This window comes from Macaca fascicularis, chromosome 6 (genome assembly GCF_037993035.2).
Source record: "Macaca fascicularis isolate 582-1 chromosome 6, T2T-MFA8v1.1".
NCBI lineage: Eukaryota > Metazoa > Chordata > Mammalia > Primates > Cercopithecidae > Macaca > Macaca fascicularis.
The window spans coordinates 82,222,654-82,237,912 of NC_088380.1; the positions used below are offsets into that span (position 1 = coordinate 82,222,654).

At 36.1% G+C, this 15,259-nt stretch overlaps 1 protein-coding gene across 5 annotated transcripts in view; it reads right to left on the bottom strand.

Annotated features, from left to right (window-relative positions):
* The window catches only part of AP3B1 (adaptor related protein complex 3 subunit beta 1), a 297,879-nt gene that overhangs the window by 256,936 nt on the left and 25,684 nt on the right, over positions 1-15,259 (bottom strand). For all 5 annotated transcript variants that reach the window (XM_073993667.1, XM_045393910.2, XM_045393911.3 and 2 more), the window contains exon 2: positions 9,529-9,604. Coding sequence is in view for 4 of the 5 variants with exons in the window: in XM_045393910.2 (XP_045249845.2) it covers positions 9,529-9,604 (76 nt within the window). In the remaining variant the exon portion in view is untranslated. The remainder of the gene's footprint in view (positions 1-9,528; positions 9,605-15,259) is intronic.

The following is a 15,259-nucleotide window of genomic DNA, read 5'->3' on the forward strand; positions in this document are numbered from 1 at the left end:
AGAAATTGAAAAATCTAAGAGGGAAGTTCATGGCTATAAGTGCCTACATCAAAAAAGAAGAAAAACTTCAAAAGAACAATCTAACGATGCATCTTAAGGAACTAGAAAAGCAAGAGTGAACCAAACATAAAATTAGTAGAAGAAAAGAAATAATAGTGATCAGAGAAGAAATAAATGAAACTGAAATGAAAAAATACAAAAGATCAATGAAACAAAAAGGTTTTTTTGAAAAGTTAAACAAAATTGACAAACCATTAGCCAGACTAAGAAAAAAAAGAGAAAAATCCAAATAAAATCAGAAATGAAAAAGGAGATATTACAACTGATGCTACAGAAATTCAAAGGATCATCACTGGCTACTATGAGCGATTATATATGCCAATAAATTGAAAAACGTAGAAGAAATGGACAAATTCCTAGATACATACAAACTACCAAGATTGAATCGGAAAGAAATTCAAAACTTGAACAGACCAATATCAAATCACGAGATCAAACCTGTAATAAAAAGTCTCCCACTAAAAAAACGCCCAGGACCCTATAGCTTAACTGTTGAATTCTACCAAACATTTAAAGAAGAATTAATATCAATCCTACTCAAACTGTTCTGAAAAATAGAGGAGGGAATACTTCCAAACTCATTCTACGAGGCCAGTATTACCTTGATACCAAAACCAGAGAAAGACACATCAAGGAAAAAGAAAATTACACACTAATATCTCTAATGAATATTGATGCAAAAATCCTCAACAAAATGCTAGAAAACTGAATTCAACAATACATCAGACAGATCACTCATCATGACCAAGTGGGATTTATCCCTGGGATGCCAAGGATGGTTCAACATACACAAATCAATCAATGTGATATATCCTATCAACAAAATGAGCAATAAAAACCATATGATCATTTCAATTGATGCTGAAGAACCATCTGATAAAATTCAACATCCTTTCATGATAAAAACCCTCAAAAAACTGGGAATAGAAGGAATATACTTCAACATAATAAAAGCCATATATGACAAACCCACAGCTAGTATAATACTGAATGGGAAAACACGGAAAGTCTTTCCTATAAGCTCTGGAACATGACAAGGTTGCCCACTGTCATCACTGTTGATCAACATACCACTGGAAGTCCTAGCTAGAGCAATCAGAAAAGAGAAAGATATAAAGGGTCTCCAACTGGAAAGGAAGAAATTAAATTATCCTTGTTAGCAGATGATACAATCTTATATTGGGAGAAACCTAAAGACTCCACCACAAAACTATTAGAACTGATAAACAAATTCAGTAAAGTTGCAGGATACAAAATCAACATACCAAAATCAGGAGCATTTCTATATGCCAACAGTGAACAAGGCGAAAAAGAAATTTTAAAAGTAATCCCATTTACAATAGCCACACGCAAAATTAAATACCCAGGAATTAACCAAAGAAGTGAACTCTCTCTATGGTGAAAACTATAAAACACTGAAGAAAGAAACTGAAAAGGACATCAAAAAATGGAAAAATATTCTATGTTCATGGCTTGGAAGACTCAATATTGTTAAAATGTCCCTACTACCCAAAACAATCTACAGATTCAATGTAATGCCTATCAAAATACCAACGACATTCTTCACAGAAACAGAAAAAGAAATCTTAAATTTATATGGAACCACAAAAGACCCAGAATAGCCAAAGCTATACTAAGCAAAAAGAACAAAACTGGAGGAATCACATTACCTGACTTCAAATTACACTACAAAGCTATAGTAACCAAACAGGAAGTACTGGCGAAAAAAAAAACCAGACACACAGACGAATGGAACAGAACAGAGAACCCAGAAACAAATCCACATACCTACAGAGAACTGAGAAAGGTGCCAAGAACATACACTGAGGAAAAGACAGTCTCTTTAATAAATGGTGCTAGGAAAACTGGATATCCATATGCAGAAAAACAAAATTAGATCCTATCTCTCACCATATACAAATATAAAATCAAAATGTATTAAAGACTTAAATCTAAGACCTCAAACTATGAATCTACTACAAGAAAACATTGGGGAAAATCTCCAGGACCTTGGTCTGGGCAAAGATTTCTTGAGTAATACCCCACAAGCACAGGCAACCAAAGCACAAACAGACAAATTGGATCACATCAAGTTAAAAAGCTTCTGCACAGCAAAGGACACAATCAACAAAGTGAAGAGACAACTCATAGAATGGGAGAAAATATTTGCAAACTATCCATCTCACAAGAGATTTAAAAGCAGAATATATAAGGAGCTCAAACAATTCTATAGGAAAAAGTCTAATAATCTAAAAACGGGTAAGATTTGATCAAATGATAAAAAGGGGGCAAAAGATCTGAAAAGACGTTACTCAAAAGAAGACATGCAATTGGCAAACAGGCATATGAAAAGATGCCGAACATCACTGATCATCAAAGAAATGCAAATCTAAACTATAATGAGTTATCATCTATAACGAATTATCATCTCACCCCAGTTAAAATGGCTTATACCAATGGTGAATTATCTGATAATTCCATTTTTAATTTTTTAAGGAACCACCATACTGTTTTCCACAGTAACTGCACCATTTTACATTTCCACCAGCAATGCATAAGCATTCTTATTTCTCTACCCTCACCAACACTTACAATTTTGTTTTCTTGATAATAATCATCCTAATGGTGGAGAGTGATCTCACTATGGTTTTGATTTCCATTTTCCTAATAATTAATGATGCTGTGCATCTTTCTTTTTTTTTTTTGAGACGGAGTCTCACGCTGTTGCCCAGGCTGGAGTGCAGTGGCGCGATCTCGGCTCACTGCAAGCTCCGCCTCCCGGGTTCCCGCCATTCTCCTGCCTCAGCCTCCTGAGTAGCTGGGACTACAGGCGCCCGCCACCGCGCCCGGCTAATTTTTTTGTATTTTTAGTAGAGACGGGGTTTCACTGTGGTCTCGATCTCCTGACCTTGTGATCCGCCCGCCTCGGCCTCCCAAAGTGCTGGGATTACAGGCTTGAGCCACCGCGCCCGGCCTGCTGTGCATCTTTCTCTGTAATTATTGGCCATCTGTATATCTTCTCTGGAGAAATGTCTATTCCGGTCTTTTACCCATTTTTTCATTTGGTCGGTTTTTTTTTGTTGTTGTTTTTGTTGGTTTTTTTTTCTTTCTGAGACAGAGTTTCGTTCTTGTCACCCAGGCTGCAGTGCAATGGCGTGACCTAGGCTCACTGCAACCTCTGCCTTTCGGGTTCAAGCAATTCTCCTGCCTCAGTCCCTCAAGTAGCTGGGATTACAGGCGCCCGCCACCATGCCCAGCTAAGTTTTGTATTTTTAAAAGAGACGAGGTTTCACCATGGTGGCCAGGCTGGTCTCAAACTCCTGACCTCACGTGATCTGCCCTCCTCAGCCTCCCAAAAGTGCTGGGATTACAGGCATGAGCCACCGGTTGTTGTTTTTTGAGACACAGTCTCGCTCTGCCACCCAGGCTGGAGTGCAGTGGCGCAATCTTGGATCACTGCAACCTCTGCCTCCTGGATTCAAGCAGTTCTCCTGTCTCAGCCTCCCAAGCAGCTGGGATTACAAGCGCCCACCAACACACCTGACTAATTTTTGTATTTTTAGTAGAGACAGGATTTGTCTTTTTAGTAGAGACCACCGTGATGGCCAGGCTTGTCTCAAACTCCTAACCTCAAGTCATTCGCCCACCTCAGCCTCCCAAAGTGCTGGGATTACAGGCGTGAGCCACCACACCCAGCCATCTGGTCGGTTTTTAATGGTCGAGTTGTGGGAGTTCTTTATATATTCTGGATATCATACCTTTATCAGATATATGATTTGCAAATATTTTCTTGTATTCTACAGGTTGCCTTTTCATTTTGTTGACAGTGTCCTATGATGCACACAAGTTTTAATTTTGATAAAATCCAAATAATCTACTTTTTTTTTTTTTTACTGCTCATGTTTTAGTGTTGTATCTAAGAACCCTTTGCCAAATCAAATGTCATAAAGCTTTTTCTCTAAGCTTTCTTCTAACAGTTTTATAGTTTTAGCTCTCACATTTAGGTCTTTGATCCATTTTTATTTATTTCTATCTATGGTGTGATATAGAAAGAAATTCAACACCATTTTCTTGCATATAGATAATCCAGTTTCCCCAACATTATTTCCTGAAAAGATTGTCCTTTCCCAATTGATCTTGTATCATTATCAAAAATCATTTGACCATTATGTCAGGGTTGATTTCTGAGCTCCCTATTGTGTTCCATTGGACTATACATTGTCTGTCTTTATTCCAGTACTACAATGTCTTCATTACTATGCTTTGCTATAGGTTTTGAAATCAGGAAGTATAAGACATTCAATTTTGTTTTGTTTTGCTTTGTTTTTCTTTTTTTGAGACAGGGTTTTGAGATGGGGTCTCGCTCTGTTGCCCAGGCTGGAGTGCAGTGGCATGAACACAGCTCACTCCAAGCAATACCACAACCTCAGCCTCCCAAGCAGCTGGGACCACAGGCACAGGCAGTAATTTTTTCTTATTATTAGTTTTGCAGAGACAAGGTCTTGCCATGTTGTCTACGCTGGTCTAAAACTCCTGGGCTCAAATGATCCTCCTGCCTTGGCTTCCCAAAGTGCTGGGATTACATACATGAGCCACTGTACCCAGTCAATTTTTCTCCTTTTCAAGGTTGTTTTGGCTATTTGGGGACTCATGGGATTCTATATAAATTTTAGGATGAAGTTTTTTTCTATTTTTGCCAAACATATCATTGGAATTTTGATAGGAATTGCATTGAATATACAGATCATTTTGACATCTTAACAATATTAGTCTTCCAACCCAGAAACATAGATGTCTTTCCATTTATTTCTGTCTTCTTTAATTCTTCTCAGTAATGTTTCAGTGTACAAGCCTTTCATCTCCTTGGTTAAGCTTATTCCTGAATATTTTATTCCTTTTGAGGCTAATATAAATGAATATTTGTTTAATTTTCTTTTCAAATTCTTCATTGTTAATGTATAGAAATGCAAGTGATTTTGGTGCGTTGCTTTTCTATCCTGCAACTTGGGTAAATTTGCGTATTGGTTGTAACCGTTTTTTGTGGAATCTTTAGGGTTTTCTACATATAAGATGATGCGAATAAAAATAATTTTACTTCTTCCTTTTCCATTTGGATGCCTTTTATTTCTTTTTCTTGCCTGATTGTTCTGGCTAAAATTTCCAATACTGTGTTGCATAGAAGTGGTAAAAGCAAGCATCCTTGTTTCTCATCTTGGAGTAAAAGATTTCAGTCTTTCACTACTGAGTATGATGCTAGTTTTGGGTTTTCCACACCTGCTCTTTAACAGATAGGCTACGGTAGTTTCCTCCTATTCCTAGTTTGTTGAGTACTTTTATCATCAAGGTGTATTAAATTTTGTCACATATTTCTCTGCATAAATTGAGATGATTGTGAGGGATTTTCCCCTTTCCTTCTGTTAATGTGGTATGTTACACTGATTGAATTTTGTGTTATTTTTAAATTACAGTCATGTGCCACATGTTTTGGTCAAGGAGGGGCCACATATACAATCTTATTATAAGATTATGATACTGTATCTTTACTGTAACTTTCTACGTTTAGATATACAAATACTTACCATTTTGTTACAATTGCCTACAGTATTCAGTACAGTAACATGCTGTACAGATTTACAGCCTAGGAAGAATAGACTATGTCATATAGCCTAAGTGTGTAGTAAGCTTGTGTAAGTATACTAGGTTTTTGTAAGTACACTCTATGATGTTCACACAACAAACCGCCTAAGGATGCATTTCTCAGAAAGCGTCCCTGTCATGCATGACTCTAAGTGATGCATGACTGTATTGAATAATAATCTAGATCCAAAAATTCACATAATTTTTAAATCTAGTTTTTTGAAAAGGATGAAATTATGTTTAATTTTTAATTTCCACTGGTCATTCTTTAAAGCAATAAAGATGAGATAAAATTCAGATGCTAGCTAATTCACAGGTAACAAAAACGGACAGAAAAGGTTTCAAAGGATTTCAGACCCAACTGTAACTCTTAAGAATCAACAGCCAAGAATAAATAGAGATACAGAAAGTTAACTGACCCTTATTTTGTATCCCAGAGACTACACTGGAGCAAAACTGATAGAAAAACCACTAAAGTTCTATAGGTGTCACATCACCAGTAAAACCTCAGGCCCAATAACCAGGAATTCATCCTGATGCACACCAACACTGCAGAAAAATCTTGATCTTTTAAACAATTTCCAACCCAATAATTTTTAAAAAGATGCAAGCAACAGCCCCAAGTTGAATCCTTTAAAGCATACATAGAACCAAAGCATTGTTATTGAAGGAAGAAAGGGAAAGAAGGGATAAACGGTCAGTCTGGAAAGATTTATACCAAACTATTTATTACAGTCATTAACTCAAAACAATGTACCACCATACCCAGCTAATTTTCTTATTTTGACAAAAATTTTAAACATCATAGATCAACTGTAACTTTTCCAATTGGCTTATTAAGATTTCTTTCCAGTGGGGCACGGTGGCTCACGCCTGTAATCCCAGCACTTTGGGAGGCCAAGGCGGGAGGATCATGATGTCAGGAGATCGAGACCATCCTGACTAACATGGTGAAACCCCTTCTCTACTAAAAAATACAAAAAATTAGCTGGGCGTGGTGGCGGACATCTGTAGTATCAGCTACTCGGGAGGCTGAGGCAGGAGAATGGCATGAACCTGGGAGGCAGAGGTTGCAGGAGGTTGCAGTGAGCCGAGATCGTGCCACTGCACTCCAGCCAGGGCGACAGAATGACACTGTGTCTCAAAAAAAAAAAAAAAAAAAAAAAAGAAGATTTCTTTCCATGGTTTCAGCTTGCATTCCTGCAGGGCATAGACCTGCACTACCAAGAAAAGCAGGGACTGCCCTTATTTATTTCTTTAAACTATGGCTCTTACATCCCATTAAGGTAATTTATTTCACTAAATCCCTGGATACTATTTAAAATTTCTGTCAAAACATTAACTCTTTTACTGTCAGTTATAAATTTATGGGAAAGTGAAAACACAAAAATCAATATTTAGTATACTATAACTTAAAACGTTAGAAAAATTGAAAATTAACTTGGCCAGGCACACTGGCTCACATCTGTAATTCCAGCACTTTGAAAGGTTGAGGTGGGAAGATCACATAAAACTAAGAGTTCTACACCAGCCTGGACAATATAGCAAGACTCTGTATCTACAAAATATAAAAATAAAAAAATTAGCTGGGCATAGTGGTACACATCTGTAGTCCCTGCTACTCAGAAGGCTGAGGTGGGAGGAACGCTTGAGCTCAGGAGTTCAAGGCTACAGTGAGTTATGACTGTACCACTGTACTCCAGCCTGGACAACAGAAAAAGACCCTATCTCTTAAAAAAAAAAAAAAAAAAAAAAAAAGCAAAGAAAATTAACTTATCAAGAGTAGTTTGAACAGAGTTTGTTCTCTTATCAGTGTTTAACTCATTATACTGAGGAAGTATCTTTTGTATTCCTCAGTAAATTATCAAGCTCCTTTCTAAGTCTGGATCAGCTTCCAACATTTTATCCTTTGCATTTTCAATGTTCTCAACTATCTCCTAGAGTTCCTTTAATGAATGTGAGGTCTTCTGCCGGCAGAACTTCCTCTGAGACAGCTTCATTTTCTTCAACAAAATCACTTTCATCATTTATGCTGGTTGAAAATCTCACCTTTACCAAGCTCCTCCAGCTATAAATTCAGAGTCTCTTAAAAACTTGTAATGTCAATAGTTCCACAGCCAGCTATTTCTGTATAACTTCATTTATATTCTACCTGATTTTCATTACATGTTATCACTTTTCATTTCTTTGCTGTACTTTCAGTTTGTTGGGCAAATGCCTCTTTCAATTATTCATTTCTGTAAAATGTCACATGTGTTTCTTGCTGGGAGACAAAGAGGCAACACAACTACATGCTTTGTTGTCTGTGCATAAACTGAGTAACAGATGCACAGTGACCAATCACTGACAGATTTTGAAAGAAGTGACATGATTGGTCATGGATCATGATACATGTCTGTAATTTATATAGTTATTTGTAGAATGAAGAGCTAGCAGTCAAGTTTGTACATTATCCAAGTACACAATTAATATACCATGGTAAATGAAATTTGAACCATATTGTTAGGGGATTGGTGTTACTTAACTAAACTGTAGTAATTGAAATTCATGTGTACAAAAGCCATGCAAAGCAAGAACTGCCTGCCCATAAATCCTCTTATGTATAAAGCATAACATTAACAAATCAAAAATTTACAATGGAATCCTCAAAATTGCCCCTACACTGCCAAATAGCATAAACATGAAAGCACGGATCAAGTCAATTATAGATGTCCTACAGATACAATTAGTTCTTGACTTTAATATATTTCATTATCATACCACCTCACTTTTTAACAGAGCATGCTAATACCTGTTAACCATCTTTCTTAAATGTAATTTGGACTTTAATATATCAAGAAAGGAAGAGAGATCTGAAGCTCTCATATGATGGCACTGCCTGCTGGAAAACAGTATTGTTTTAGTTGTGTCATAGCCTTATTACAGTAGTTTATTTATGCAATTATGCAAATGTATTCAATTTTGACCTTATTATATAAAATTAAGTGGAAAATAAGATCAGCAATGGTGATGAGAAATAGTATTAATAAGAAAAATCGGTTTTATGAATTTGATTCCACTGAAACAAAAGCAAAACTCCTTAGCATCAGATAGTCACTAGAATTAAGCAAGTTTCTCTGTGAATGTGGAAAAACAAATGAGATCTAGAGAGTGCAACACAAATTGCAAACCTATTTTACTAAAGATGGTATATACAACTAAAACCCTGGAAAAATAAAAAATTAAAATTAAAAAATTAAAAATAATTAAGGAACTATATTATATCCTTAGTTCTCTGGCAATAGAATCCTCATAACTTATTAATCAATTGTTTATGTTTTGTTTTACAGCTGAACACTGGTGAATGCTCTTATATTTAATAATATTTATTAGAAGTTCTAGGCTTCTAAACTGAATAAAGTTTTTCTATTGGTAGTAAGAGAATTTGAAAAACAGATGAAAGTATGCTCACAACATTTAGGCTGTGAAAGGACAAAAAATCATTCTTTAGTATCCCTCTTTGTAGGAGGTCAAAATAGGCTTGTATATCATCTTCTTTTGTCTTCAAAATGACTAATACCTCATTCTCATAGTAGAAATACCTTGAAATTAGATACAGGGAAATTAAAACAAAGAAAAGATAAAATTAAAACCTAAGTTTCTTGATTTTTGATACTTCAATAATGTACCTTTTTGTTTAACATTTTTAGACAGGAAATTCTAAGTTAATATTAACAGCAAATAGAATATTAGACTTGGTATTTAACATATTATTTAATATATATATTTAATATAGTATAACCACTGCTTGTCCATTTTTCCAAAATTGAAGTAAACAAGTATTTTACCTACCCCAACAATCCGCTTCATAGCATCCAATTTAGCAGAGTCTTTGTTGCTCTCTAACATTTGCTTTAGATCTTCATTCCTATTACAAAAGAGAAGGAAAAAAATCCATACTTTGATTTTTATAATAGGTAGCTTAAAATACATCATTTTCATAAGAATTAGAAATAATATCATGGGCAATGTTAAGTAACTGCAGCAAGAAGGTCGCCATCTGCAGGCCAGGGAGAGAGGCCTCATCAGAAACCAAACCCGCCAACACCTTAATCTTGTACTCCCAGGCACTAATTGTGAGAAAATTAATTTCTGCTGATTAAGCCACCCAGTCTGTGGCATTTTGTTATGGCAGCCCTAGCAAACTAATACAAGCGTTAAATATTACAAACTGTCATTGCAAGAAAAAAAAAAAAGTAAAAGCTAAGCACATTTTTTTCAAAAGGAATAAAGGCAATGAAATTTATTATGAAAAAAAAATGAGCCTTACTTTCCAAACAGCTGATAAAATTAAATGCAATGGTGACCACTAGTGAAGACAAAATGCAATTAAATAATTAAAACACCTACTTCTTCCTAATTAAAAATACAGCTTGAAAATATTTAAACAGTAGAGGCAGTTATAAAAACTGTCTCGGAGAACATACGACTATTAAACATACTATAAATGTTCACCTTAAGGAATTTAGGATCCCTGCATAAAACTTTTCAGGCTCTTTCACATTTCACAGGTAACAGAAAAGGGAGAGAAATTAACCATATATGTGACTGTATTTTGTTCTTTTGCTTTTTGCTGTATTTTCCTATTTACTTAATGACTATGTATACTTTTATAATGAAAATCCTAAACCCTAAAAGAAATCTTTAAAAAAATCTTACTGAAGTTAGGTAAGAAAAAAAAAGAATTAGATAGGAACTAAATAGAAAGGAAATGTGGTCACACACATACATGACAAAAAACGAAGAAAATAATTTTCTCCTGCTTGTTCCCCTTTTCTGTTCCCCAAAAGTGTCCCATTATTCTCCTCTACCAGTTTTATCTGGAGAGAGAAGTGACCAATGAAGAGGAATGAAGTGTCAATTTTTAGAACAGCCCAACATCTAATTCCAGGCATAGTCTTACTCACAAACTAATGGAAACTTGGTTTGCTCATCTAAAGCCCAAATTCCCAGAGTGCCCAGAACAAGCACCTGCTCTCTGGAACTAAAAACAAGAAAACGGAATCTCAATATTAAAGCTAAAGGTTTTGCTCTTCATGTTTAACAGAAAAGCTAGTCTTCAACAACAAATACTGCATTAACACAGGCAGAGAAACTAATAACTCTGAGGTTCAGAGAAGAGACAAGAAAAATCCTAGGCACTGTTTCAGCCTGATGTAATGTTGAACTTCTCACATATGTCGTAAGGATCTATTTAAAATTCTGATATAAATTACATGTTTCTTCCTAAATTCCTCTTTGCCTGTCACCAGAACAGTAAAGATTTAGAAAAGTTAATACCGTAACACCTACTTTACCTTCAAAATATATTAACTTTTATTAAGTTCTTTTAGGTCTACCTTCTTCATTACGTAGATTCAAATATGACCGGTTAACATGTATTACTGCATAAATCTTAGATACCAATTGTTTTGCTAAATATCAATATTTGAGTCAAAATAATGCTGAATTAGCAATATTTTCCTCAACTCTTTGCTGCAAACCAATAGTTGTTTCAAATATATACATTTTTAATTTACCTGTGTCTTCACTTACCTAGTTACCTGTGGCTTTCTAGCTTTGAGTATTAGGATACCAACTTTATTTTTACATAAGTGACATCTTGTGGTGTTAAATGGTATAACTTTTCCTTTCATGTTCAAAATAGGCCAGTTTTAAGTTTCAAAGGACAGAGAATATATAACTGAAGGGTTAAGGCAAATCTTACTATTACCAGGAAAGTCATTCTTATTTTAGCCCCAGAATGAACTAGTAACTATAACTGAAAAATAAAGTTTACCGGTTATATATAAGAACTAGGGAAGTGTTAGGGTTTTTATGTAGTGTAAATTACCTCTCTTTTTAATAAATCTATAATCCATAACTCATTAAAACCTTCTACTCTTTCTAAAGACAACATAAATTAAGGGGAAAATTAAGACTATGTAGTACTGTACACTATATCAGTGCTACTCAAAGTATCATCTGAGAAAGTCTGGTCCAAGAATCATTACCAATTCACAAATTTGTGTTACTAAACCATGAGGAGATAGGTACCAAAATTCAGAATAAGCACATTGAGAAACGTGATGGAACAATTTGACAATGTAATTTTATGTTTATTGAATCTAATTTAAAAAGTGGGGGGCTTGTATTTTATTTTGTGTGCCTTTTTCATTTTATTTTTCTTTAATTTTATTATGTTTTTGTTTGTCGACCAGGCTGGAGTGCAGTAGTGTGATCTTGACTCACGCAACCTCTGCCTCCTGGATTCAAGTGATTCTCCTACCTCAGCCTCCTGAGTAGCTGGGATTACAGGTGTGCATCACCACAGCCGGCTAATTGTGTATTTTAAGTAGAGATGGCGTTTCATCATGTTGGCCAGGATTATCTCGAACTCCTGACCTCAGATCATCTGCCAACCTCAGCCTCCCAAAGTGCTATGATTACAGGCACGAGCCACCATGCCTGGTCCATTTTATTTTTCTAGTAATTTATTTTTTATTGTATTTTGTAGAAGTATCCATCTATATTGGACTGGAAATTTTAAAAAGAAAAAAGAAAGAACCTTTACCATTTGAGAGCCCCACACTACAAAGTTACCTTCTTTTTCCTCAAAATTATGGTACACAAAATTTGTGTACCATAGAAAGCAACACCTAAAACTTACATCCAGGAATGATGGACTGGAAAACTGATAAGGAATAGCAATTTCCAATCAGAGATACATACCCAAAAAAGGATGTATAAAAGGTTGGACCTTTATGGAGTCCTGCCAAAAATTTCCAAAACACAGGTACCTCTTTAAGCATAGAGAACCACTCCAATAAAAGATGCTACTATCAAAGTGGTGCACTGCAAATATGAATGGATGTGCAGGAAAAAACGCTGGAAACAGAGTCAGAACTTACCATTTCCCAGTGCTATGTAGCCAAAGGGAGTGGCCCTCATAATGTTTTTGTGCAAAACATTAAGGCTTAGGAACATTTCCAGTTCACTTAGGATCTAAGCTGGAGAGTGCTCAGAACTTTGGCTCTTTCTGTTGACATCTGACACACATGACCACTACTCTTCCATCTTGAAATTCCCTCCTCCTTTAGATTCTGTAGCTCTATTCTCATCTGGTTCTCCATTCGCATTTGTGACACAGCAATGAACAAAAATGACAGAAAAACCCTTGCCCCCACGGGGATTTCATTCTATTAAGTAAAAGAAACAGCAAACATAATAAGTAAGAAATTTTAAAATCATGAGGTAATACAGCAGGAAAACTTTTGGCACAAAGCATCCACTTAATAAATGCAACAGTGAATAGAAACAAAAAACTCCATTGCTAGTGTCTTTACCTCCTCACTCATCTATTAACTTTCTAGGCTGGGCACAGTAGCTCACGCCTGTAATCCCAGCACTTTGAGGGGCTGAGGTGGGAGGATCACCTGAGGTTGGGAGTTTGAGACCAGCCTGACCAACCTGGAGAAACCCCATCTCTACTAAAAATACAAAATTAGCCAGACATGGTGGCACATGCCTGTAATCCCAGCTATTTGGGAGGCTGAGGCAGGAGAACTGCTTGAACCCGGGAGGCGGAGGTTGCAGTGAGCTGAGATGGTGCCATTGCACTCCAGCCTGGGCAACAAGACTGAAACTGCATCTCAAAAAACGAAAAACAAACTTTCTAAAAGTCAGAATCATAAATTATCCAAATAAATATGAATATTCCTCCTATACTGTTCACAAGATTAAAAAGAAAAAAGCCTACAGACACTTCCTCAACTCTTGGTAATCTCATTTACCCTTAATTTAAAATGTCTGTCATACAGGGTAACAAATAACCTCTTAATTTAAAAATCCAAGGTAAAATCTCATGAATAGTTTCAGATTATTCCTCTGTACTTGTGAGGACTAAACTGACCGTTTTTCTCTCTTGCCCAAATTCCTAAGAGGCATGAGGAGTCATGCCCTACAAACCATAAATTCTCATCAGATGGGTTTTAATTTAACCCCATATAATGTGGTTTACTTTCCAACCTGACTCTAGCATAACGTCACATGACATATAAAGAAGGCAATCAAAATATTTTACTCCAAAATATGCTTCTTTGCCATATTTTTGAACCAGCCCTGCAAAGCAGCCTTTTGTGGAAAAAAATCTGCATCTGTAAAGAATCTCTATTAACACAGTTTCCCCTTCCAGGCTCTAACAATTCTAAAGAGATTAACTGGGAGTCCAGCACCTTTTAAAGATCTGAATAAGAAACACTTGCCATCTACTGTCTCTAAGGGCAGCCACCTAAGAGACTTCCTAAGAACCTTGGTCTCTACAGTCCTTTATCCTAACCCAGCCACACCTTTCTCTTGATCCCAGGTTTTTCGATAAGAGCTTAACTCTTTCAACTAATTGCCAATCAGACAATCTTTAAATCCACCTATAACCTGTAAGCCCCCTGCTTCAAGCTGTCATGCCTTTCCCAACGGAGCCAATGTATACCTCACATGTACTAACCGATGTCATATGTCTCCTTAAAACATATAAAATCAAGCTGTAACCCAACCACCTTGGGCACATGTTCTCAGGATCTCTTGAGGTCATGGTTACTCATATTTGGCTCAGAATAAACCTCTTCAATTATTTTACAAAGTTTGGCTCTTTCTGTTGACATCTGATACATATGACCACTACTCTTCCATCTTGAAATTCCCTCCTCCTTTAGTTTCTGAAGCTCTATTCTCATCTGGTTCTCCATTCGCATTTGCGACACAGCAACGAACAAAAATGATAGGAAAAACCCTTGCCCTCATAGGGATTTCATTCTATTAAGTAAAAGAACCAAGAAACATAATACATAAGACATTTTTAAATCATGGGGTGACATAGGGGAAAAAAATACAGAGCAAGAGGATACAGAAAGGAAAGAAGGAGGCAATTTTAATAGAATGGTTTGAGTAAAGTGACATCTGAACAAAGATTTTCAAATAAGAGTTAGTTATGCAGATATCATGGGGAGCAAAGTGGGGCAGGGAGGATAAGCACTCAGGTGAAAGAATACAAGCAGGTCAAATAACTCTAAAGGTTTTTGGTGTTAACTCTGAATAAATAAAGAACTGCAGGTTTTGAACAGAGGAGAGTCATGATCTATTGTTTAACAGGATCATTCTGGCTGCTACATTCAGAATATACTGTAGGAACTTCCATATCTGTCCATGACACTGTAGCTTATAAAAAACTAAACCTGACGCAGAAAATAACTATAAAAGCTGAAATACATACATATATACACACATATATGTGTGTATATGTGTGCATATACGTATACACACATACAAGTACTCTTAAGGGGCCATGATCCTTGAAAGAAGAGAAGCACAAAAAGTGAGCTCCTAGGCCAGGACAAGTGGCTCACACCTATTAATATAATCCCAGCAGTTTGGGACGCCAAGGCTAGTGGATAGCTTGAGCTCAGGAGTTTGAGACCAGCCTGGGCAACATGGTGAAATCCCATGTCTACTAAAAATACAAAAAGGAGCCAGGTGTGGTGGCATGCGC